Source organism: Macaca thibetana, chromosome X, assembly GCF_024542745.1.
Source record: "Macaca thibetana thibetana isolate TM-01 chromosome X, ASM2454274v1, whole genome shotgun sequence".
NCBI lineage: Eukaryota > Metazoa > Chordata > Mammalia > Primates > Cercopithecidae > Macaca > Macaca thibetana.
In genome coordinates, this window is record NC_065598.1 from 147,638,985 (window position 1) to 147,666,228 (window position 27,244).

The 27,244-nt window shown below is 46.1% G+C and overlaps 2 protein-coding genes across 6 annotated transcripts in view; one reads left to right on the top strand and one right to left on the bottom strand.

Moving 5' to 3' along the window:
- The window catches only part of NSDHL (NAD(P) dependent steroid dehydrogenase-like), a 35,203-nt gene extending 9,506 nt beyond the window's left edge, over positions 1-25,697 (top strand). For both annotated transcript variants that reach the window (XM_050775355.1, XM_050775356.1), the window contains exons 3-9: positions 2,370-2,520; positions 6,393-6,551; positions 15,084-15,230; positions 18,913-19,041; positions 22,137-22,279; positions 23,891-23,993; positions 25,118-25,697. In XM_050775355.1, coding sequence (XP_050631312.1) covers positions 2,413-2,520; positions 6,393-6,551; positions 15,084-15,230; positions 18,913-19,041; positions 22,137-22,279; positions 23,891-23,993; positions 25,118-25,450 — 1,122 coding nt within the window. In that variant the 5' untranslated portion in view covers positions 2,370-2,412 and the 3' untranslated portion in view covers positions 25,451-25,697. The remainder of the gene's footprint in view (positions 1-2,369; positions 2,521-6,392; positions 6,552-15,083; positions 15,231-18,912; positions 19,042-22,136; positions 22,280-23,890; positions 23,994-25,117) is intronic.
- CETN2 (centrin 2) overlaps positions 1-27,244 on the bottom strand; it is a 628,428-nt gene that overhangs the window by 13,176 nt on the left and 588,008 nt on the right. The gene's annotated exons all lie outside the window — the stretch shown is intronic.

The following is a 27,244-nucleotide window of genomic DNA, read 5'->3' on the forward strand; positions in this document are numbered from 1 at the left end:
TGTTGATTTGTTAGCCAGCATCTAGTTGTTGCAGCAACCCCAGGAGTTAGCCTTTAGGCAGGACCTGGGAGCCATTTCCAGGGCAGACAGGACAGCCCCTGCCTGCCCAAACTTATACCACATGGCAGCAGATTAGATAGAGGAGGACTAAAGTGGTGGAGAGAGTCCAAAGGCAGCCCAAGAGGAGGCATGGGCAGGGAGACTCCTGCACAGGAAGCCGTGTTACAATGATGATAAAATAAGCTGCCTTGAATGGTGCGTTGACAGGTATTTGACACAATCCTCATAATGACCTTAGAGGCCATTTACTTTACAGATGAGGAAAGGCAGACTCAGTTCTTTTAAATAACTCCCCCGAGGGCTACCTGCTGGTAAGGAATAGTAGCTGGGATTTGAACCCAGGCAGCAAGCCGACTCTGGGTTCATTCATTTATTGCCAGCTGCACTGAGGAGTGGCATGATTTGTGATTTTCTCAGGCGTAGAGGGTGAGCAGAGGCTTACAAAAGCAGAACTCCACAGGGGTGGGCTTATTTAGCCTGGCTGGCCTAGTTAGCCTGTCATGCGCTGCTGTCATTGCCCCAGGCACACACCCCTCAGACCCTCTGCCAGCAGAGGTCAATAAGGCCTTGGTGGGGTCCAGGCCAGATGTGGGCAGTCTCCTTGCCCCTGTAGATGCCATGTGCCTTTTCATTTGCTCACATTTCCCTGAATATCTGGGGAATCTGGATAAGAAGCCAGCAGTGGGCATTCGTGATTGTATCATCACAAAATAATAGTCATTTGCCCCACTGAAGCCCCTGCACCTTAGATGGGATATGCGTGTATGCAGTAGAGAGCAGTATGGGAGCTCTGGTGGGTGTGCCCACACACGGTAGTCTCATGACCCCCGGCCGACATGTGAGTGCCCACTTTGTGCTGGGCACTATGCTTCATGCGCAAGTTACAGCAGTGGGCAAGGCTTTGGTGCAAGGTGCCAAAATCCTCGTTCTCTAGCTGCTTTGGTCCAGATACACATTGAGTCCCAGTGAGTTGAATATCAGCCACATGTCTTTCAAATGAACAGTTGACAGGGCCCCTACCAATGTGAAGGGGATCACGGGATAAAGGGAGGGACAAGGCAGGCACAGAGCTACAGATTGACTTCAGTGCATTCTAAAACTGGCCATGACGAGTCAAGTTTTGAAATACAGTTTCTTGATAACTTTCATTATGAGTTCAGAAAAATGTTCCCCCAAAATGGCCCCTCCAGACATTGAGGGTCCTGCATCCATTTCAAGGCCATTTTGGCCTTCTACATGCCCGTAAAATCAGTCCCCACTGGGACACATGATCATGCCCATTCATTAAAAGTGGCGAGGAGTGTAAAATTCGAGGTGTGGGGTTGGATTGGAGCAATCACAGCAGGTGGAACCCCAGCGCTGCCTGCCTGCCACCTCCTCACTGAAGTGTTCTGTGAATCTAGCTTTTCATGAGCAAAGTTAGACTCTTGTCTTGTCGTGGGTTCTGCCATCTCCAGATGTTAGGGGATCCATGACTAAGTAAATTGGCAACTACCAAGAAAACATAGACACAAGACCAAATACATCGTAGTCAAGTGGCATCTTTGTGTTTGCAGTTCAGTATCATGGGTGACTAAGGAGAGGAGCACCTTAAGGGCTGTCACTAAAGCCATACTCCTCTGTTTGGTAACATTGTTGGACTTTGTTGCTACCGTCTCCCTGCTGTGAACTGCTGGGTGCCCACCATACTCTGAGCATTTCCCAAGGGTTTCTGATGGCCCTAGATACTCTTAAGTTCCTCCACACATCGTCGGGGTAGCTTTAACTTAGCCAAGCAGGAGAACTCCGTCTCCTATTGCACTCCACTCATCCCCTGTCCCAGCATCCCATATCCTGAGCTCCTAGACATAAGCCCTTGCGCCCATTTCATTGATGGGAAAACTGAGCTGCAGCAAAGGGAAGTGACTGGAGCACATCCATACAGTTCACGATAGGCCCAGACCAGGACTCCCTAGGTGTGGGCACTGCCACACCCTAACGAGCACCACAGGAGAAATTGAGGCTGACTGAAGCATGGGAGAGCCATGGAAAAAGCTACAATGCCCAAGACATTTTTTATGTTGTAACTGATAAGTGAGCTGATTTAACTGGCCTCCTGTGCTGCCTCTAATCCAACAGTATGGTGAGTCGTGGGCCCAGTCATGCCTACATCCCAGAAACATTAGCCTGGTGTCTCATCGAACAGCTGTAGCTATGGTTCAGCTATTTGTAAAAACATTAACGGGGGATGGCATCTGCCCAAAACACTAACAGCTAAAGATGTTTTGACTTAGGCAACATTAATGTCTATCTCTAACTATGTCTTTAAGAAAAGAAAGGTTGATTACAAACAGGACCATATTTTGCTTCGAAATGGAACCAGCAGTTAGCGAGCCAATGAGAGACCAAGTCGCACGGACTCATTTGACAGAGGACACTCCCAAAGCGAGTGCTGACATAGAAAAGGTTAACCAGAATCAGGTAAGGAGAAAGTGGACTTGTACATGCCAACAGGCTGATACTGTTTACCTGTGGGTGAAAAATTGTATTTGTACATGTATTAATCAATGTTGGGTATTTTTTAATATAAGATATATAGCTTTATTTAAGATGTGTCAGTTACTTATTGCTGTGTAACAATATCAGAGCACAATGGTTTAAAAGAACAACCATTTCTTTGCTTATGACTGTGGTTTGGGCTGAGGCCCCCTGGAGTGTTCTTGCGTGGTCTCCCATGGGCTCTTGCATGTAGTTGCAGTCACATGGGGACCCCTTGAAGCATATGTTGTTCCCAGGCAGCCTTGCTCACACCTCTGGTAGTAACTGGTGGCTGTCAACTGGGCACCTTACTGGCCTCCAGTAGACCAGGCTGGGCTTCCTAGTGGAATGGCAGCAGCTCTCCTGGGGGGCGACAGCAGTATTTCTTAGGCCTAAGATTTAGTGTCCCAAGTCTCAGAGAGGACTTGAAGGAATTGTTGAGCCTGGTCGTTGTCAGGCTTCCTGGAGATTCTTCCCATAAGTCTGCAAAGGTTTGCTTTGATTGATTCTTAATCAGTGTTGCACTTCAAAAATGTGGCTGGGCACGGTGTCTCACACCTGTAATCCCAGCACTTTGGGAGGCCGAGACAGGTGGATCACCGGAGGTCAGGAATTTGAGACCAGCCAGGCCAACATGGTGAAACCCCATCTCTACTAAAAATACAAAAAATTAGCCAGATATGGTTTCAGACACCTGTAATCCCAGCTACTTAGGAGACAGACAGGAGAATCGCTTGAACCGGGAGGTGGAGGTTGCAGTGAGCCAAGATCACACCATTGCACTCCAGCCTGGGTGACAGAGTGAGACTGTCTCAAAAAAAAAAAAAAAAAAAAAAAAAAAAAAAAAACAACGTAATTACACCAAGACAAAATGTGTTTATATCGAATGTTAATAGGTTCAAGATCCCTAAGAGGTTATCATTGGCCATCAAATCACCTGTTTTTGGTGTAGAACTCAGAGTGAAGCCTCCTCTGGGCCTCTGTGGTTGAAGCCACTTGCCATCTGCAGTTCCTCATTTATGTGGGTTTTATTACTACTTGGCAGCCAGCAAGCAAATGTGGATTCCAATGGTTATAGCAAACTGCCATTTTCAGCTAGTTTCAAATTTTTGTGTCCTTCGAAATAACATTTTTTTTTCTCTCATTGGTGGACTGATTTTATAAGAAGTAAAAGTTCTAAATTTAAACTACTAAAATAAAAAGAACACATTTGTCTTAACTTACATATACATTCTGCATAAGACCTCTCTGAGAAAACGGTCCCACTGCTGACAACAAAGCAAAACAAGAAGAGTTGGAAAAACCCAATGCCCTAGACTATTCTGTTATCTCAAGATTCTATTGCAATTAGATTAGTTTGCCTAAATGGTTTTGTTTCTTTTTTTTTCTTTTTCTTTTTTTTTTTTTTTTTTTTTGAGATGGAGTCTGGCTCTGTTGCCCAGGCTGGAGTGCAGTAGCGTGATCTCAGCTCACTGCAGCCTCTGCCTCCCGGGTTCAAGCAATTCTCCCTCCTCAGCGTCCTGAGTATCTGGGACTATAGGCGCCTACCACCACACCTGGCTAATTTTTTGTATTTTCAGTAGAGACGGGGTTTCACCATGTTGGCCAGGCTGGTCTCAAACCCCTGACCTCAGGTGATCCACCTACCTCGGCCTCCCAAAGTATTGGGATTACAGGCATGAGCCACTGTGCTCAGCCCCTATTCTTAGCACTGTCTCCAAGAGGTTGATCTTATAACTCACCTCAGTAACCCATTATGGAGTCTTGCTGTTTCCAGTCTTGAGTCTTACACTTAATTGTTAGTACATGTTCATTCTTGTCCACTGTGGCAGTGAGAAGTAAAAACTGGTCATGAAAAGTTTCATGTGATCTCCTCTAATCACATAGCATTACAGGTGTGATTAAAGACATCAGCCCATCACACATTTGACTTCCCTGGGGTAAAGGCCGGTTTGATTCCCATCACTACAAGGGTCTCCACAGAACAGCCATTAGCCCACTCATCCCAAACGTTATTGATAGAACATTTCAATATCATAAAATAATCCATGTCACATTGTCCAAGAGTAGCATAGTGATTAGTCACAATTAAAATCGTGAAATGAAATCGCACTAGACATAACAGCAAGGTTATTTGTTTTTGAAAAGATTAGCAACCTTTTGAAACACCTGTAACTAGAGATGCCAAATGAAATAAACAAGGCAGTCTGAAATCCTTCAGGATGCTTCCGACTGTCTTTGGGCTCAGCCAGACTTTTAGTAAACTGCAGAAACCCAGGTTGGGAAACAGGCAGCTCAGAATTATTCTAAATAGCTACAGTTTGCCTGTACAGCTGACTTGCAAGGAGGGAAGAAGAAAGGGATTGTTAGAAAAGGGATTGATGTGAGTTTTGTATTTAATTTGCCTATGACTTGAGGAAATATACATCTCAGTCAAGGTGCAACTCATGTAACCTGGTATGATTACATGTGTTTAGGAATAATCAGAATAAAACCTAGAAAAAAACAGGTTGGGAAGTTAGTTTTGGGTGGTAGAAGAATGGTGAGGCCGATTTTGTTAGTAGATTGCACATGGACAAATGGAGGTAAAGTACAGTGCCAGCTCCAGGTGGGCCTGGTGGAATCCGGTATGAGTGCCATTTCAGATGAGACACCCCAACTGGGAGAGAGGTGGATCTGGAGAGGATGTCTGGCCCTGGCATCCCTTGAGTCTCTGTCATAGCTCAGTTGTGTTGATGTTTAAGAAATAAGTAAGGAGATTTGTTTGTTTTTTAAATCTAGAACATAATTTCTTTAAGATCTTTCATTTCTACAAACCCAAGTTGGATTTACTGTATATGAGCTAAGGAAATCAGAGGTTGTCATCTTAAAGAGGCCCAGATACAGTTTTAGAAAGACCCTAGGGAGGAGGGATATCACAGGTCCTCCTTACAGACACCCGTAGCCAGCTTGTCTGGTGTGCAGCAGCCATAGTTTGGCATTGACATCCTGGAGTGAGGGTATTTAAGTGCCTGCATGTGCTACTCTGTCCTTTCATTATGCCCAGTCACCAGAGTTGGAATTACCCAAGGAATCGTGCATGTTGTGGAGGCTGAGACATAAACACCACGGCTCTCCCCATTTCTTCAACTTCCTTGCAGTTCGGAGGAGGGAAAGCAGAGTCCTGGGCTCATCCATCCTCACTGCAGCCCCACCAGGAGATCCCATCAAGGCGGTCTTAGATTTCTAGGCTGAGGCAAGAAGGGGTTGGGCAATGAGCCCAGAGCCACACAGCCCAGCCCTGTTGTGGCCAAAGAGGAAAAGGGACTGACTTTGTCCTGTGAGAATGGAGACTGCTTTCTTCTTTCTGATGTTTTCAGTGCAAGCTATCTGCTGCCAAATGGCTGCCTTTTTGTTTTGTTTTGTTTTTGTCCTTAGAGAAGCGCCCAGGCATCAGCTATCGGGAACAAGAAGGTATCACTGTTTTTTGGGGGGGTTTCTTTTTTCTTTGGTATTTTTTAGATTGTCCAGTTTTGGTCATAGGTGGTTTGATTTCCTTTCACTAAATACAAAGCATGGATCTTGTCATCAAACCCAACCAAAGTCAATCTCAGTGTCATTTGCTGTCTCTCTTCCCTCCTTACTGATCCCAGGAGAGAAGGTTGCACTAGTGATGGAACACCAGGATGATATAAAGCTTCCATGTTGGCTCAGGAAGAGTCCAAACAAACAAGTATATCTGCCATTGCAGTGGCTCATGATATGTAAGTCTGGACTCTGTATAGCTTCCAGTTCTCACTACGCTGGTCTTCCCCACCTTTCCTCTCTTTCAACAGGCCAAGAAATGCACAGTGATCGGGGGCTCTGGATTCCTGGGGCAGCACATGGTGGAGCAGTTGCTGGCGAGAGGATATGCTGTCAATGTATTTGATATCCAGCAAGGGTTTGATAATCCCCAGGTGCAATTCTTTCTGGGTGACCTCTGCAGCCGGCAGGTACTGGACCATGCAGCCTTGCTGATTTCCCACAAGCCCACGAAGGGAAACCACGATACTTCCCTTGCTCAGAGGCCAGCCAATTTGTTTGAAAAACAGTTGTTTCATTGTGAACATTTTCAAAGTTATAGGAAAGTACACCACATTCTTACTACTTAGAATGAATAACCATCGTCTCTATCACAGCTACTCAGCTCTCTCCTGGTAGCACAAAAGCAGCTATGGTCAGCACTTAAGTGAACAAATAGATGTGGCTCTGTGCCACGGAAACTTGACTTCAGAAGCCATCCATGGGCTGTATTGTTCCAACTGCAAAACAAGTGTGAGTGCTGGGCCACAGGGTCTTGATTCTTTTAATTGAGATATAATTCATGTACCACAAATTTCACATTTTAAAAGTGTGCAATTCAGTGATTTTTAGTACATCCACAAAGCTGTGCAACCGTCTCCCACGATCTAACTCCAGAATATTTTTATTACCCCAAAATGAAATCTTGTAGCCATTCCCTCTCTTACCCTCCCAACCCCTGGCAGCCACTCATCTGCTTCCCATCTCTATGGATTGGCCTCTTCTGGACATTTCATATAAACGGAATCATGTAATATTTGTACTTTTGTGCGTAACTTTTTTCACTTTGCATAATGTTTTCAAGCTTCATCCATGTTGTACAGGTATGAATATCTTGAATTTTATTAGATGGTGCCAAATGGCTCAACAAAGCTGCTATGTCAATTTTACCTCCACATCCACAGGGTGGCAGAAGCCCCATTGCTCCACATCCTTGCCAACACTGGGCATAACTGACTTTTTGGTGTTGCCATTCTGAGAAGTATGAAGTGGTGCTTCACTGATGTTCAGAGTCACATGTCCTCCCTGACCAAGTAACCAGCCACTCTGCCACTGGGTGATCGGCTTTCAGGCTTCCTCCTGTGTGAAATGTTTGTCTGTGTCATTTGCCCCTTTGTCTTTGGGGTTACCTTTTCATCCCTGTTGATCTAGTGGGGATGCCAATCCTGTGCCCATTGTACTTATTATGGATGGCTTCCCTCAGCCTGTCACCGGGTCCTTATTCTTGGATTTGGTGTCATTCGCCATATGGTTTTTGATGATGAAATATTAAGGCCATTGCTTCCACTGCAAAGTTATGGTTGTTTTCTCTCCCATGCTGCTCATACCTCCAGGCCTGGAGATGGGGTAGATATCTTCCATGCTCATCATTGCTGCCTCCGAACCATTCTCCCTCATGCTGCTCTAAGCCTCTCCAGCTTTGAAGAGGATACCCTCAGACTATGCAAACCCCGACACCCTTCCTTCCTTATGGTGGCCACCCACAGCCACCTGCTCCCCTTCCCGTGACTCCACTTCATTTCTCAGTGGTTTCAGTTCCTTTTTGGCATTATTATTGGTGAATTCAGTGTTCGTGTAGATGACCCTACCAGTGCCCTCGCCTCCCCCATCCTTGGCCTCCTCTCACCCAGTGATGTTGCCCTCCACTCCCCTGTAATCACCAGTAAGCATGTCCTCTCCTTCATCTCAGTTGCAGGCATTCTACTCTGTCGTTCTACTCCAGCTCCTCTCTGTCAAGCTCATGCCCTCTAGTGCCTCAGCTGTCCCGATTCCTTAACCCCACGCAGACATCCAGCCATGCCTACTATGGCTCAGCCTATTCGTGCCTCACTGCCTTTAGTTCCCTGGTCCACTTGTTCACTTGCATAGTCTTCACCCTCTTCCCCTTTCTCTTTTGGTTGTATGTATCCATAAAGTTTCTCCAGAGAAACAACCAGCAGGGGGGTGTGTGGAGAAGGGCAGGGAGAGAGATGGGTGGGTGAGGGAGAAAGCGAGATTGAGATTTAATTCACGGAATTGGTTTACATGATTGTGGGGGCTGACTGGGCAAGTCTGAAATTTGTAGGGCAGACCCGAAAGTCAGGCAGGAATTAACGCTGTGGTCCCACACTAGAGTTTCTTCTTACAGAAACCTCAGTTTCACTTTTAAGGTCTTTGAACTGAGTGTATACTGCCTGTCCAGAGTATCAAGGGTAATCTCCTTAATTAAAGTCAGCTGGTTGTAGATGTCAACCACAGCTACAAAATACCTCTATAGAAACACCTACACTCGTGTTTAATGGAGTCACCGGGGACTAGAGCCTGGCCCAGGTGGCAAATAAATGCGGCCACCACAGTGTACTTCACATTGTAACCCCCACCCTGGTTAAATCTTGCCTTGTGCATGGCCATGGGCCTCAAGCAGACCCTTGGTACCACCGAGCACCACCATCTCCACAAACCTGCCCACATCCATGTCTCCACTCAGCCTCCCCTGCTGTTCCCGAAGATGCCTCATCCCCACCAAAACACCCATCCTGGTGCCAGCCAGAAGCCACCTCCTCTTCCCTACCCAGTCACTGCCTCCAGGGACCTTGAGGCAGCTGTATCCGGTAGTTGAATCTCAGACCTCCTCTGACTTGACCCTTTAGCAGCATCTGATGCTTTCTTTGCTTGCCTTCTAAGACGCCACCTCACTCATTTCTCCTCCTGCCTCACTGGTTGTCTGCTGATCACTGTCATTTCTAAACTTTGCAGGCTCCAGGACTTACTCTCTTTTCTTCTCCAAGTTTAGACGGTGTCCCAGTGACTCCATCCCATCTCATGGATTAATTACTGTCTAGAAGCTGATGGGCTCCCTGCTTGTTATCTCCAACCCCTAGCTCTCTCAGGTGTGTGTGTATGTGTGTATGTATATGTGTGTGTATATATGTGTATATATGTATATATGTATGTGTATATATGTGTATATGTGTGTGTATGTGTGTGTGTATATGTATACATATGTGTGTATATATGTATGTGTATATATGTGTATATATGTGTGTGTATATATGTGTGTATATGTGTGTGTATATATGTATATATATGTATGTATGTATGTGTATATATGTATATATGTGTGTGTATATGTGTGTGTGTGTGTGTGTGTATTTCTCTAGCTGCCTGCTGGACATCCCTGCTTGGATACCTCATGGACACTTCAAGCTTGCTACATCCAAAATTAAGCTCCTGGTTGCCTGATGCAAGCCTCTCCCCTACCACAGCAAAACTACTTCTGCTAAGTCTTCTCCATCTCCATAAATGGCCTACTCTGCTTTTCTAGTTCCATCAACCAAAAAGCTTAGATTCATCCCTGCCTGATTCCTTTCTCTCTCATGCCCTTCATCCCATCCATCAGGAAATCTTGTTGACTCCACTCAGCATAGATCCCCAATCCAGCAACTTCTCACCCCTTCCGTTGCTGCCACCCTGGTGCAAGCCACCATCACTCTCTCACCTAGATGTTAGAGGGACTCTTAATGGATAAATCAGATCACACCACCCTCTGTACAAAAGCCTCCAGTGGCGTCCAGTCCTGTGTCTAGCAAACAAAGGCCTCTGTAATCACCCATGAGGCCCTGCACCACACGTCCCTACTACCTGTCCGGCCCACTTTCTCCCACACCCGCCTCATGCTCTGCCCCAGGCACACTGGCCACCAGCCAAGTTTCTGCCTCAGGACCTTTGCACTTGGTGTCCTTTCTGTCAGGAATGCGCTTCCTGAACCACAGAACTTGCTCCCTAACTTCCTGTAAATCTCCAACCACCCTGTGCTAAGGAACAAGCCCCCGCTGGTCTCCCTTACTGTACTCTAGTTTCTGCATAACACCTGCCAGTACGGACATCCTCTAGATTTACTTGTTTATTTGCTTATTTGTCCTGATGAAAACATGATTGACCATGAGCGGATACAGAGCAGAGGAGATCTCTGAAATGTGTCCTCTCTACCATAGAATGTAAGCTCCATGAAAGCAGGAATTTTGTTTTTTGATCACTGCTTTGTCCCCTCAAAGGAGATGAGAATCCTTAGCAAGCTTTAACTTCTCTCCAAAAGGCTCCCCAGCTGCCATGCTGTTGTTGCTAGTATATTATTTCCAGCTTTCCTTGCGTACACATTTCAAGGGAGACCCTCCAGCATGCCATGTTGTTCTACACTCAGCTGCTCAACTGCCAGCATGGAGAAGGGGCAAGTTGCATTTAACCAGGGTTGGAGCTTGCTAGACAAATTTAATAAAGGGAGAGGGGAACGAGGCAAAGGTGGTACAGGTGGAGCATGAAATCTAAGCTAAGTCGAAGGTGGATGTGATGTGGGTGAAAGACATGGGAGGAAAGGACTTATTTTATTTTATTTTTATTTTTTTAGACAGAGTCTTGCTCTGTTACCCAGACTGCGGCACAATTTAAGCTCACTGTAACCTCCGCCTCCCAGGTTCAAGCGATTCTCCTGCCTCAGCCTCCTTAATAGCTGGGATTACAGGTGCCCAACACTACGCCCAGCTAATTTTTGTATTTTTAGTAAAGACCCCTTTTTTTTTTTTTTTTTTTTTTTTTTTTTTGAGACGGAGTCTCGCTCTGTCGCCCAGGCTAGAGTGCAGTGGCTCAATCTTGGCTCACTGCAAACTCTGCCTCCTGGGTTCAAGAAATTCTGCCTCAGCCTCCCAAATAGCTGAGATTACAGGCCCCCGCCACCACTCACGGCTAATTTTTATATTCTTAGTAGAGACAGGGTTTCACCATGTTGGCCAGGCTGGTCTTGAACTCCTCATATCAGGTGATCTGCCCGCCTTGGCCTCCCAAAGTGCTGGGATTACAGGCGTGAGCCACCATTGCCACCATGCCCGGCTCGTAACACTTTTTAAAGTCACCCCAGTCTTGTGCATCTTCTGTTGCTGACAGGAAGTCTACTCTCAAGCTGGTCGTTGTTCCTTTGTAGGTTGTCTGGCTTTCCCTCTCATGGCTTTTAGGATTTTATTTTTTATCATTTATTGTCTATAGAGAATATATCAGGGCCTGAGTTTTAGTTTTGATTTCAAATCTTACTCAACACCTGGTAGGCCTTTGCAGTCTGAAGATGAATGTCTTTCCTCATTTCTGGAAAATTCTTCAAAGATTAACTGTACCCCTCTTCTCTCTTTTCTCTCTTTCTGGAAGCCGTGCTGGACATATGGTGGTCTTTCATTGTATTATCTGTCTCTTATCCTCTCTTTCTTGCATTCCTTCTCTTTCTCTTTTTGTATTATTTCATTGGAGATTTCCTCCTCTCCTCATCTGCTCATGGCCAATCATGTTTCACCTGTATTCCCCCTCAGATTATGTTGAAGTCAATCCTAGACATCATATCATTTTATCTGTAAATATTTCAGTATTTGTCCCTAAAAGATAAGGATTATTTTTTAAAACATTGACAGTAGTTCCTTAGTATCTAGCCAGTATTCAGATATCCCTGAATGTCTTATAAATGTTTTTATATTATTGTTTTTCCAAATAAGGAACCAAGCAAGGTCAGTACTATGGATTTGATTGAAATATATAGCTCTCTTTTAATTTACAATTCCCTTCATCTTTTTAAACTTCAGTCTATTTATTGAATAACTGATGTTTAGTAGAAACCATGTTTATGGTGCTGTAGTATTTCCCACAGTCTGGGTTTTGCTGATTACATCCCCATTGCATTTAACATGCCCTTCTGTCCTCCAGTATTTTCTGTATACTGGTAGATCTGGGATGGCGCTGTCCATTAAGGCAGCCATTAGCCACATGCAACTGCTGGGCACTTAAAATGTGGCGAGTCAGAATTGAGAGGCACTGTAAGTGTAAAGTCCACACCAGATTTCAAAAACCATGTACAGAAAAAAGGAATGTAACTATCTCATTAAAGTTAATTTCACCTTTTTCTTTTTACTTACTCCAAACTTTAAAGTCACTGTGACTTTTATTATGTTTCTACTGGGCTAAAGATTTGATCGGACTCTGGTTCAGTTTTTCCCTCTGGGGTATTATTACTTCTGATACTCCAATAGTAATAAGCATGCCTGGTGCTCAGATTTGGGTTTCTGTATACCATTTCCCATAAAAGGAACTAGGGCTTCTTGGGAAAATTTCTCATTCTAGGACCCTAGGGCAAGGGCAGTACAAAATGAGTCTGGGACATTTTCTTAGCACAAAATGAATGAGGACATGTCAAGAAGATATAAGTGCCAACTTGAAGGGCTTCCACTGGCCAAATTTGGGACATTTTGAGCGTTTGAGCCTCACAAAACATAACAGTAGTGGATGACAATGCATTTTGATTTCAAAAAGAATCCATGGGCCGGGTGCAGGGCTCACGCCTGCAGTCCCAGCACTTTGGGAGGCCGAGGCGGGCAGATCACCTGAGGTCAGAAGTTCGAGACCAGCCTGGCCAACACGGTGAAACCCCATCTCTACTAAAATACAAAAAAACCGGGCGTGGTGGCATACGCCTGTAATCCCACCTACTTGTGAGACTGAGGCAGGAGAATTGCTTGAGCCTGGGAGGCGGAGGTTGCAGTGAGCCTAGGTCGTGCCAGTGCACTCCAGTCTTGCCGACAGAGCAAGACAATGTCTCAAAAAAAATAAAATAAAAAAGAATCCATGGGTCTATAGAAATACTGAAAAGAACAATTGGGATCAGGGAGAAGGGGAAGCTCTACAGAGGAATGCCAACTAATAACTATAAAGGCCATGAATTAAAAGGCTGGACGGCTAGACTTAGAATGTCACCTTTTTTTTTTTTTTTTTTGAGACTGAGTCTCACTCTGTCACCCAGGCTGGAGTGCAGTGGCAAGATCTCAGCTCACTGCAAGCTCCGCCTCCCGGGTTTACGCCATTCTCCTGCCTCAGCCTCCTGAGTAGCTGGGACTACAGGCACCCACCACCATGCCCGGCTAGTTTTTTTTGTTTTTTTGTTTTTTTGGGTTTTTTTGTATTTTTTTTAGTAGAGACGGGGTTTCACCGTGTTAGCCAGGATGGTCTCGATCTCCTGACCTCGTGATCCGCCCGTCTCGGCCTCCCAAAGTGCTGGGATTACAGGCTTGAGCCACCGCGCCCGGCCAGAATGTCACCATTTTATACTCAGTATATTGATTATTGTTCCAGGCAGAGACTATCAATAAATAATGAGGTTAATTGGTAGAATTAACATGCTGCAGATTACTTATCAATGCAAGGGAAAAGGTACCTTTTCGATGGCTGGAATCTGTCAGCCATCGTCATCACCACATGCTCCAACTTAATATCACCAAGAGTGGGACAAACTTCCACCTCCTGAGGTAATTCCCTGAGAAGGACACACCACCTCTGATGTGGTATTCTTACCAAAACCATTAAACCTGAATCTAATCTTGAGGAAACAGACTAATCCAAACTGAAGGACAGTCTATAAAATAACCAACCCGAACCCTTGAAAAATGGCAGCATTAAAATAAGACAGAAAAGATGGGAATTTGTTTCAGATTAAAAGAGATGGAAGAGACATGAGGACTAAATACTACATGTCATGCACAATTGGATCCTGGACCCCAAAAGGCTATAAAAGAGATTGTTGGGACAATTGGGGGAATTTGAATACAGACTAATTATTGGATAAGAATATCATATCATGTTAAGTTTCTTGAGTGTGATCATTGTTTTATGGTTATTTAGGAGAATGCTTTTGTTCTTAGGAGACACCTGGTGAAGCGTTTAGAGGCAGCATGATGCCTGCAACTTACTTGACTCATTTCAAGAAAAATACATGATTGTGTGTATGTAGAGAGAGGGAATTGTGGCAAAATATTAATTGGCACATGTCATAATTGTCTTTTGGTGACAGGCATGAATCATACTTAGATCCTATTAATTAAGGTTTGACAAAATGGTGACATGCTATTAGTCTTCATTTAGTAGCTCTAATCTTTATACCTTATGCAGAATAAATATTTGGTTCTTTCCCTTTATTTACCAGTTTCAGAAAGAATTTTTATTCTTACTTGTGGTCAAGCTGTCCATTTTTTGCCCAGTGGGAACCTCTTCAGGTTGGCACTTGAGTGCTTTGAACATGACCCCAGTAGTATTAGCTAGCTGGCATCCTCACTCTCTGGCACAAGGTGTGCCTGGTTCATCTTGTGTATTTCCTGTCCCAGATCTGCAATCAGCCATTTCTCTCAGGAGCTCTTGTTCCTTTTAGCAGTAAATCAAACAGACCTGTTTTAAAAATCCCTTTCAGGTTGCCGTATCGTGTCTAGTTTCACAGGAAGGAATATGCCTGTTTGTTGGCTATTTACTGTCTTTAATGGTGTGGAACTTTTTCATATGATTCATAATTTCTATCTGAGTTCACCTTCCTGGGGAGTTTTACCCACTAGGTGCCTGCCCTGAACCACCCAAAAGGGTGTTGCCTCTGTGTGGATCCCACAGGCTTCTCATGCCCCAAACCCCTTTTGATTGGGGTCTAGTTAGTAGGGAGAAGGTGATTAAAGGGACAACTTGGTTTCCATCCCATGTACTTCAGTATCATTGATTCTTTTATGAGAATGTATTTCCATATTGATTATAGAATTATGAGACAAGGAACCTACAAGCCACAGGTTGGAGAGTGAAAACGTGGGAATGCCATTGATCTGTCCAAGCAGGAATGATTATTTTGTCTTTGTTTGCTTTTCCAGGATCTGTACCCAGCTCTGAAAGGTGTAAACACAGTTTTCCACTGTGCATCACCCCCAGCATCCAGTAACAACAAGGAACTCTTTTATAGAGTGAATTACTTTGGCACCAAGAATGTCATTGAAACTTGCAAAGAGGCTGGGGTTCAGGTAAGGGGAAAACGAGTGAGTGCTGTCAGGAGCGTGTGATAGCCCTTTCTAAGGGTGTAAGGTCGTAGTTATTGCAGTCTCCCTGGGCCTAGGCTGGGTTGCTTCTTCAAGTGTTGGGAAGATCTTAGAAATTACCTTGGAGTCACTGGGGATCATGAAGGTCTGCTTGCCAAGGCCGATTTGAGATGTAATATTCTAACTGCACACAAATAGAACATCTGAGGACCTCAAGGCTATTAGCCTTCAGTTAAAGAGCTGCAGAACTTAGACATTGCTTATATTTTTATTGTGATAAAATATATATCACATACAATTTACCATCCTAACCATTTTTAAGTGCAGAGTTCAATGGCATTAAGCATACTCAAAATGTTGTACAGCCATTACCACCATCCATCTCTAAACCTTTTTGTTCTTCCCTAATAAAAACTCTATACCCATTAAACAGCAACTCCCCAATCTCCCTTCCCCACCCAGCCCCTGGCAACCACCCTTCTACTTTCTGTCTCTGTGGGTTTGACAACTATAGGGACCTCACAGAAGTGGACTCATAGTATTTGTCCTTTTGTGTCTGGCTTATTTCACCGAGCATGATGTCCTCAGGGGTCATCCATGTTGTAGCATGTGTTGGAATGTCCTTCCTTTTTAAGGCAGAATAATATTTCATTGTATGGATGGACCACATTTTGTTTATTCATTCAGCCATCAATGGACGTCTGTGTTGTCTTCACCTTTTGGCAATTGTAAACATTAGTGCTGTGATCACAAGTGTACAAATATCTGTTCAAGTCCCTGTTTTCAATTCTTTTGAGCATATACCCAGAAGTAGGGTTGCTAGATCATATACTAGTTCTATGTTTAACCTTTTGAGGAACCACCACATTGTTTTCCAGACCTTACTTATATTTTAAAAGAAAAGCAAACTGTGTTTACCCTTAGCCAATGAAATCTGTTATAACTCAGGCCTGAGGGGATACAAATTTCTACCCATTGAAGCTTGCTGCATTGTTACCAATCCTGGTTCTTAGAATTGTCTTTATAGGACTCCAGCCACTGGCTAAAAGAGTTCCCTGTCAGCTCAGCATCCTGTCCCTCACAGGGACGCATGCCACAGGTACTGCATAAATTAAGAGAAAAGATTGAAGCAAGCCAGGGGGTTCCTCTCCCAGCAACCTCTCCTGGCACTGTTGGCTGGTCCCCAGCATCCCCAGCATCCTCAACCAGCCCAGCAGGGTTGGAGCTCTTCTGGGCTTGAACCCTGGAAAAGATCAGTTATAACTGACCCCTAGCAGTTGACAAGATGCTTTGCCCTGCTGCAGTTATCACCTAATTAGCTCCTCCGTAGGTAACCAGGGGCTAAAGGATGTCTCTTTGCCAGTAAATGGGAGAGGTGGGGTCAAAGCGGGTTCTCCAAGTCCCAGACTCTGTACTCTGTCATGCTGATGTAACTGGAGCCCTGGGAGGGGCCCTGCTGCTCTTTGTTAAATGGAAGGTTCCTGGCATACAAAAAGATTTGCGCCCCAGGTGTGGCAGCTCACACATGTAATCTCAGCGCTTTGGGAGGCCAAGGCAGGAAGATCACTTGAGCGCAGGAGTTCAAGACCAGCCTGAGCAACATAGCAATGCCCCACCTCTCCAAAAAATTTTAAAAGCCAGGTGTGGTGGTATGCACCTGTAGCCTCAACTGTTTCGGGACGCTGAGGCAGGAGGATCACTTGAGCCCAGGATTTTCAGGCTGCAGTGAGCTATGATCCCAACACTACACCCCAGCCTAGGCAACAGAGCAAGACCTTGTCTCTTAAAAATAAATAAATAAAATAAACAGGATTTGAGAATAAAACAGCACCTCTCCACTCACCACAGTATTTAAGTAACAACATTACTGGTGTGTGTAATGTGTGCCCATCCTCGTTGCCATTGCTCTCCTCTTTTAGCCATGGGTAGCAATTCTGAATTTGGATTTATTTCCATTTGCTCCATGTGTAACCAATATAAGGTATTGGATTGCATGTTATAAGATTTTATAAAATGATATCTTATTGAACAGATCCTCCTGCAACTTGCTTTTTTCTCCAATGTTATGTTTTTCTTTATTCATCTTGGCATATGTAACTGGTTCATTTACTGAAGGGGCAGAGTGGCTTAGTATGTAAGAGTGCAGAAAGCGATTGCTGTGTTGTACTGAAGGAACATTTTCCAACACTGAGATCAAAAGATTATTTAATGTACTTTTTTCTCAAAGGTTTTAAGTGTTGCTTTCCACATTTAAGTCTTTAATCCACCAGGAATTTATGTTTGCATATGGTGTGAGATAGAGATCTAACTTTTTTCCATGTGTATAACCAGTTCAGTGCCATTTATTGCATAATCCGTCTTTCTGCATTGCTGCACACCATCTGCAGCATGTCTTAGGTGTTTGTGTCTTACATGGGCCTGTTCCCAGGCTCTCCCCTCTGCCCCATTGATCTCCCTGTCTGCCCATGCAGAGAGGCTCTGCCTTTTTAGGATAAGTCTCAGTGTACGGTAGATAAATCACCCCCCAACCAATTTCTTCAAACTTTACTTGGCTATTCTGAGCCCTTTGTTCTTCTACATATATTTGGCTTAACCAGTTCCTTGCTAAAGCCAGCTGAGACTGCTATTGTAATTGCATTGAACTTGTAGGTAATTTTGGAGAGAATTGACATCTTTCCCATATCGAGTGTTGCTGTCCATAAATATGGGATATTTTTCTGTTTATCTTGCTCTTTAATGTCTTCAATAGAGTTTTATACTTTACTTTGTAAAGATTTTGCATATCTCGTTAAATTTATTTGTATGTACTTCATTTTTTGTTATTTAATAACTTTATATTACATTTCCAATTACTGCTAATATATAAGACTAGTTAATTTTTGTATATTGATTTTTAATTCAGCAACTTTGCCGAACTCTAATATTTTCTACATATTTGCCTGTTTTCTGTGTAGATTTTTCTCTCATCTGCAAGTGATGGAAGTTCAGTTTCTTTTCAAATCATTATAAATTCTTGTTTATCTTACTCTACCACTCTGGCTAGAGCTTCCCATACAATGTTGAATAAGAGTGGGAACGATATGATTCATGCTAATGGTGTCCGGTGTTGGATGAACTGTTCTTAACCAGCAGGCTGGATGCTGGGGACCCACATAAGAGAGCATCTTCCTTTAGAATAGCATTTCTTAAGAGGTCGTGTGGTGTGTGTATTCCTATGTGTGTTCACATGGCCAGGTCACTATCGGAATAGCCAGTGATCTTTTTCAAAGAGACATCTTCCTAGAAGTCTGCGGGCTGCCCTTCACTTACAGAGAATCACTGTCAGTCATAGTGAGGTACCATGAATGAAAGTCTGTTCTCTCTCTCAGGTGTGATGGGATAGAAAAAAAATGTGTTATCCCTTGTTTTGGAACCAAGATCTCTTGATTCTTGGTTAGAATGTAATACCATAGTGTGTCTGGAATCCACATAGCTGCAGAAGATGGTGATCTTTGGATTATTTTAAGAAGGCCTGAAAAGCAAAGGCATTGCAGCAAATAATTTCTGCAGTGCCTCGAATGCAAGGGCAGCGAAGGGATGCCCCTTGATTCTCTTTCATACAGGATCATCGCACTGTTTGAATCATGATAATTTGTGACTTTTATTTTTTCTAACCTTCCTCTGTCAGAAACTCATTTTAACCAGCAGTGCCAGTGTCATCTTTGAGGGCGTCGATATCAAGAATGGAACTGAAGACCTTCCCTATGCCATGAAACCCATTGACTACTACACAGAGACTAAGATCTTACAGGAGAAGGTATGTACCTTGGAACTGGTTGAGTGAGCAGACTGAAGGGTTTAGAATCCTAAGAAAAATGTTTATGAACTTATGAAGTTCATATTCTGAGGCCTACGTACCTGACTTGAGATGTAAAATTTATGGATGAAATTAAATTTAAAAATACTGTGAGAGGCCGGGCATCGTGGCTCAAGCCTATAATCCCAGCACTTTGAGAGGCTGAGGTGGGCGGATCACCTGAGGTCAGGAGTTCGAGACCAGCCTGGCCAACATGGCAAAACCCCATCTCTACTATAAATACAAAAATTAGCCCAGCATGGTGGCAGGCGCCTGTAATCCCAGCCACGTGGGAGGCTGAGGTATGAGAATCGCTTGAACCTGGGAGGCAGAGGTTGCAGTGAGCCGAAATTGTGCCATTGCACTCTAGCCTGGGGGATAGAGAGAGACTCTTGTCTCCAAAAAAAAAAAAAAAAAAAAAACTATGAGAACAGAAAACACTGTGTTCTGAGTGTTTTCCAGGAGTATTTTCCTTGTTTAAAGGTCACAGTTATCCCATCATCACCAGATTACAGATGAGGACTGTGGTGCACAGAGAGACTCAGAACCTTTCTAAAGCTGTGCAGCTAGGAGGTGGCTGACTCCAGGCAGTCTGTCTCCAGAGCCTGCACTCCACCCTCAATGCCATGGGAGCTTCCTCCCTTGCTATGGGAATGTACAGCAGTTGCAAGTGTGCAGACAGGAATCAGGCTGGAGGCACCTTCCTAGTGGCACTCTCGCCCCCTCCCTGACTTAGAAAAACAAACAACGGAAGGATCTTGCTTTATTTTAAGGAAAAGTACTTTTCCACTTGGCAAAACAGCTTCATCAAAGGGCACCTGATTTTAGTGTGGTTGGATTCAGCCGCAGTCGTTACCAAGCCTTCAGGCTGCCGGGGCTGTGGGGCCCCTGACAACTGCTAGCTACAGATGGGGATTGTCACCCTGAGGCCATCCTAAGCTGCAGATTACAGATGAGGACTGTGGTGCACAGAGAGACTGGGATAGCTCACCTTAACTGGGTAGCTGTGAGTATACCCCTCCCAGGTGTGTGTGCAGTGTATCACATCCACTGAGGATTTCTTTCAAAGCCAGTACATACGGAACTGGAGCTGAACACTGACCTGGCTACCTGAGAGCCAGCTGCCTCCCGGCTGTTTGCTGTATATATATATATATTTTTTTTTTGAGATGGAGTCTCACTCTGTCGCCCAGGCTGGGGTGCAGTGGCATGATCTTGGCTCACTGCAACCTCCACCTCCCAGGTTCAAGCAATTCTTCTGCCTCAGCCTCCCGAGGAGCCGGGATTACAGGCATGTGCCACCACGCTCAGCTAATTTTTGTATTTTTAGTAGAGACAGGGTTTCACCATGTTGGTCAAATGGTCTCGAACTCCTGACCTCATGATCTGCCCACCTTGGCCTCTCAAAGTGCTGGGATTACAGGCATGAGCCACTGTGCCCAGCCTGTTTGCTGTTGCTTCAGCTCAGAAAGTCCTGGCAGAACTGGTCCACAGGGAGACACAAGGGCCACCCAGACCAGGGGTGGAGGCTTGACCTTTGGCAAGCCACAGTCCTGGCTCCAGACTATGCTCTCTCGCTCCTTGGAGCACCCATGTGCTCGAACTTGGCCCGAGGAGTACTAAAGCCTCCCTGCGCCTTGCAGGCAGTTTCAGTCACCATGGAGACCCTGTGCATTCTCAACCCAACATGCCGGATACTGACTGCCACCAGAGCTGAGCCCACCTAGGCTCAAGAGCTTCAAATGATGGCCTTGGCCCAGACCTTCAGTGTCTCGCTTATATCAACTTTGGAGTTCTCAACTGGAAATAAGCAAAGCCTTCAGATGACTCTAGCAGTAACTCACCTGGAGCCTCCTTTCCGCCAAGGTTGACACGCACTGTTGGCTTTATAGCCTTCCTGCTGATCATAAACCCAATGTGATGGGGAGCTAGGACTCCTCCACCTCTCCTCCCTTTAGTAGTAGAGATGAGCCTTGGTGGAGGCCATTTGAGGGCTTATTTAGTCATTTCCTCCATCACTGTGGAGACCAGAGGCCTGGCGGGAAGAGGAGGGCCAGCTCTGGGAATCTGTTGAAACGAGGCAGCTTTTCCATTGTTGAGTAGCTTAAGATCACTGGGGCCAAAACATAGACCAGCACTTTGCTACCATAGAGTAGAAATTTGAGGTGACATGACAGCAGGAACCATACTTACCAAGCATACAGACATGCACTGAAACAACTGACGTAGGCCATCTTATGTAATTCGCATGCAGCCCCATCAGGGTAGGTACCTTTATGATCACCACTTTTACCCGCAATAAAACAAATCCTTCGGGAAGTTTTGTTACTTTTGAGGCAAAACCCATTTCTCTGTACTTTAGGCTCTTGAGTTCTAGTTTGTCCATGAAGTCACACAGAAGACACCCTTTCCTCACAGTGGCAACAGGAGCACTGGCTCCGGACCAGGCACTGCTCTGAGGACTTTACATGTCTCGGCCTCCTTTGCCCCCCAGCTGCTGGCCTGTTTCTCTCCAGGCATGGTCTTCAGACCCTTCACCTTCTCTGACCTTCTTCTGGGCCCACTTGGGTTTCTCAGAGCCCTCCCCTCGGAGGTGGTACTCAGAATTGCCCGGAACAGACCTGGCCTGGTGGAAACGTGGGCGGCACGTGCAGTTCAAGGCACTGGAGGCTCATGGCTAACTTGTTCGCCAGAACCTTCAGATCTTTTCCACAAACTGCTGCCGAGGCATGTCTTCTGGCAGTGTTGATGGATTTTAGCCTTTGAACCCAAACCGGGGCCTTCTGATTTGATCTTACCGGTTTTTGCCCGGCTGTCTGCCCTGCATTTTCAGATTTTGGTGTGAGGGTGGGTGGGGTGGAGAGGTAGCCCAGAATTATACCGGCCACTGATGTAGGGTGTCAGCTCAAGGCAGACCACTGCTCGGTGGCCACATGCCAGCAGAGTGTGTCATCTGTCTGTCCCTCACGAGTGGTGCTTCTCACCCGGTGAGGCACTCTCTTGGCTTGAGCCTAGGAATTTGCAGTGAATGTGCTCCTTCTCCCACTGTCCTTCAGGCAGTCCTGGGCGCCAACGACCCTGAGAAGAATTTCTTAACCACAGCCATCCGCCCTCATGGCATTTTCGGCCCAAGGGACCCACAGTTGGTACCCACCCTAATCGAGACAGCCAGAAACGGCAAGATGAAGTTCGTGATTGGGTGAGTCAGCCCACAGCGGCTCTTCCCTAGTCCTTCCTGGTCCGTGCTCGCGTTCAGAGAGCACTTGGCAGGAGCCAAGTGGCATTGTAGCTCTTTTCTTATGTGACTGTCTTGGTCCATGCAGGCTGCTGTAACAAAATACCTAATACTGGGTAACAAACAACAGACAGGTTGAAGGCTGGGAAGTCCAAGATCAAGGCGTTCCCAGATTGGGTGTCCGGTGAGGCCCTGTTCCTCATGAGTGGCACCTTTTCACCATGTCATCACATGGTGGGAGGGGAAACAGGCTCCCTTGGGCCTCTTTTATGGGAACACTAATCCCATTCCTGAGGGCAGAGCCCCCATGACCTAATCACCCCCTAAAGGTCCCTCTTCACAGTACCATTGCATTGGAGATGAAGTTTCAACATATGAATGAATATTGCGGGGATACAAAGATTCAGGCCATAGCAGTGACCTTGTCTTCTGTCCTCTGTATTCATTTCTTGTAGTTGCCATAACAACTTGCCACAAAGTGAGTGCTTAAAACAACAAATGGATTCTGTCACAGTTTGGGAGGCCAGAAGTCCACAGTTAAGATGTTGGCAGGGCTAGTGCCTTCTGGAGGTTCACAGGGAGCATCTGTTCCAGGCCTCTGCCCTAGCTTCTGCTGGCTTCTGGCCATCCTTAGAATTCTGTACTTGGAGAGGCATCACTCCTGCCTCTGCCTCCCTTTCACATGGCTGTCTTCCTTGCTTTCTGTGTCCAAATTTCCTTCTTATAAGGACATCATTCCCTGGATTTAAAGCCCACCCTACTCCAGTATGAGCTCAGCTTAACTAATTGCATCTGCCGAGCCCTTATTTCCAAATAAGGTCACATTCACAAGGTCCAAGTGGACAGAAGCTTTGAGAGGATACTGTTCAATCCAATGTACCCTCTCAGGTAGGCTGGGAAGGTATTTGTGACCCTGTCTGGAAATTGAAGAAACCGAGGCTCAGAGGGGAAACAATGGGCCCAGGGTCAAGGGCCAGGGCTTGACTCTCCTTGCATCTCGGAAGGCAGGTGGGGGGGCATTACATTTCTCCTTGGGGAAAGCGTAGGTGGAGGGGCCTCCACAGGGGACAACAGTGTGGCTCTCTCCCGAGTAGGCCTTCTCTTCCTTCATTTCCTCCTTCTCTCCTCTCTTTCCTCCTTTTTCCCTCTGCCTTGCCTTCCTGTTTCTCACTCAGCCTCACTGCTACCCTGACTTGTCACCTTGAAGGATTACAAGGAGACTGGTCAGTAAATGGGAGACCAGAGCAAGGCGTTGGCCCCATGTCTCCTGGGAAGGGGCTGAAAAACTGCGACCCAAATCGGGACAGGAGAGACAGCACCAGTGTTGGCCATGCTGGAATGGGTGGGCAGGTCCCCCAGCTTTCAGATTCCACTAACCCTGAAGACCCGGGAGTCCTGGCCCAGTGTACATCTTTAACCAGTACAGGCATCCATGAGTGCCTGGACTGGCCTTGCCAAGTGAGGTGGCAGCCATTCTGCAGGTCACAGTCTCTCAAATGCTGAGACTTGGGAGCAGCCCTGGCCTTCGTGCAGGGGCTCCCAGTACGTATTCCATCATCCCTTGTGCACCTGCAGAAATGGGAAGAACTTGGTGGACTTCACCTTTGTGGAGAACGTGGTCCATGGACACATCCTGGCTGCAGAGCAACTCTCCCGAGACTTGACACTGGGTGGGAAGGTAAGGCCTGCCACACCCATCTCTGCACGGGTGCCTTTCTGTGGGTTTCTTCTCCTTGCCACTGGATTTGCTGGCAAGTTGCTCCTGTGATCCTGTATTGTGGAGGATCTGTATTAGGACCCCCTGTGCCAAGGTCAAGCCCCTCTGATAGAGCATGTGGTGTCACTGCAGCATCACATCACTTGGGCAGCCAAAATTGGGGAGCTGATGAGCTGGGATTGTACAGACATTCAGGACACAGTCCTCTGTGGCTCCCTGACCTGGCTGCCCACCTGTTGGCATGGCTCCTCGTGGCAGGAGCCCATGTAGATTGGGCAGGGTGCTTGCTCCTCACCCTTTCTCCCACTCATTCCTCAGGTCTCTCCCTCCCTTGCTCTTTGGTCCTCTTTTATTCTCCTGAACCTCTACCGTTTTCCCACTGATAACTTTCAAAGAAGTTGGGAGTAGGGTGGGTGTGGCTTTTTTTTTTTTTTTTTTTTTTTTTTTTTTTTTGAGACAATCTCACTCTATCACCCAGGTTGGAGTGCAGTGGCGCGATCTCAGCTCACTGCAACCTTCGCCTTACTGATTCAAGCGATTCTCGTGCCTGAGCCTCCTGAGTAGCTGGGACTACAGGCCTGCGCCACCATGCTCAGCTAACTTTTTGTACTTTTAGTGGAGATGGGGTTTCACCATGTTGGCCAGGCTGGTCTCAAACTCCTGACCTCAGCTGATCTGCCCGCCTCTGCCTCCCAAAGTGCTGGGATTACAGGCGTGAGCCACCATGCCTGGCCCGGGTGTGGCTTTTGATTTAAAACAAGCACAACTCCGTCAAGAAATGTAATATGAGCAATTCATTGCATCCAAAGATATGTAGATGAGTTTTATGATGATTAACACTTATCGAATTAACAAATGTGCCTTTCCAAGTGCAATCTATGCTTCACTTAAAATCCTGGCTCATAGATAAAACTTTCATCATCTGCCCTTTCTACGCCTTAGCAGTTGTGCAGTTGAGGGCAGGCCACATGGAACGCTGCAGCAGTTAGGCAGTGAGGATGCAATCTGCATGGGCTTAATAGATGCCTCAACTTTGGGCAGGTGGGGGTGGTGTTTCTAACTTCTTGTTCTTGTTCTCCCGCCAGGCATTTCACATCACCAATGATGAGCCCATCCCTTTCTGGACATTCCTGTCTCGCATCCTGACAGGCCTCAATTATGAGGCCCCCAAGTATCACATCCCGTACTGGGTGGCCTACTACCTGGCCCTCCTGCTGTCCCTGCTGGTGATGGTGGTCAGTCCTGTCATCCAACTGCAGCCCACCTTCACACCCATGCGGGTCGCACTGGCTGGCACATTCCACTACTACAGCTGTGAGAGGGCCAAGAAGGCCATGGGCTACCAGCCACTAGTGACCATGGATGATGCTGTGGAGAGGACCGTGCAGAGCTTTCGCCACCTGCGGAGGGTCAAGTGAGGGACACTGGAGGCTGGGCTCTCTCGACACATTCCCCAGCCAGTCACTCCTTCCCCTGTGGAGTGAAGAAATAACATCCTTCGAATGAGTTTGCTCTGAGCCTGTGACTCCTCCTGCTAGGCAGAGAGCGCACCCTACTACTTCCATGACAACGAAGGCAGTAAAAACAGATATTTCTTCCTTCATGGAATTGGATTTGGATTTCTTGAAGCAGGCAGCTTCATATTATACTGATTTGCTCTCTGTCTTTTTGTGTCTCTCTATATACCCCTCCCTTGCCCCCTCTTCTGGGTTATACATTTCATTCCAGTGTCCTTATACATAATCAAGGAAGCTGTAGGAAGCTACAACGCATTTGTTAGTTGTGATGCAGACCAATACTAGAGTGAAGCCTCTAGACTTTGTGCAAGATACTGCATCTTCAAAATATCCTGGAAGAAAAGCAGAAGTTGTTAATACACAGGTGAGACTTTACATGTACATTTCATACTAACAGTAAGCTTAGAGCAAAAGCTGAAAGCTGAAATGACTAATTCAGTCTCTGTTGCTTGTTCAACTCCTTACATGCTTCCACATTCTCTTTCAGGTACATTGCTGTGCCTGCCTGCATTGTTTTTTGTTGTTGTCGTTGTAGAGACAGTCTGAGTGTGTCTCTGTTGCCCAGCCCAGAGTGCACTGGCTAATCACAGGCCCAGTCATAGAGCACTGCAGCCTTGAACTCTTGGGCTCAAGCAGTCCTCCCACCTCAGCCTCCTGAGAGCAAATGTGCGCCACCACACCAGGCTTGCACTGTTTTCACAAAACATTTATCAACAGAGTTCTGTTGTTTTTAGAGGCAAGGCAGTGATCCAGCCCAGTGGCACGCTGTTTGATCTGTTCAGCTCCTCTCCTAATGTGGGACACTGGGCTGGGTGATAGTAAGCCCGGGAAAAGGGGCTGCTTGCCTGCAGCTCACCCTCAGAGCCCTTCAGGCCTGTTTCCAAAGGGCGTAGCACAGAGGATAATTCCTCTGAATGAGGAGACACTGTGCTGCCCTCTGCTGATGGAACAGGGGGATAGAAACATAAATAAGACAGCCTTTGCCCCTAAGGCACTTAGAATCATGGACTTAATATATGTTCACAAGCCGCTATAATGCCAGGCAGGACATGATACACACACTTAAGACGCGGTGGTACACATTCAGCTTCTGTTGGGGAGATGATGCCTTGAGTCGGACCCTGAAGAATGGATAAGCAATCAAACTTACTGTTGGAGTTGGCATTTCAGGCTAAAGATGTCAGAGTGTCACAGTCAGTGGCATGTCATAGTTTAATTAGCAGCACGTTGTGTTTCTTAGTGGTCCATGAGATATAATGGTGTCTTAGATTCAGTGAAGGACAGACATGCCAGCCTGGTTTGGGGTGGGAAGCCAGCCAGACTGATGGTGCAAAGCTGAAGGGGATGTACTTTTATCTCCTAGGCAGTGGGGGCCAAGAATCCAGGAAACCATCATGGCTCTTACGTGGAGCCTTCAGACAAGAGGCAACAAAGGCCCATGCAATGATGGAGTTGGGCGGGGGCAGTAGCGTCGGGGGTAGAAATGAAGCCTTACAAGAAATGGCCTGGAAGGAGTCTGAGCTCAGCACCTGATTTCCTGTGGGGAGTGAGAGGGAGGGAGGAGGCCACTCAGGCTGGAATGAAGCTGCAGAGCAGCTCTAAGCTGGTAGGAGGATGGTGTCGGGCCCGGAGTGGGTGAGGCCAGCAGACCTTGCTGATGAGCACCAAGGGCCAAATTGCCCTCGGCTTCGACCT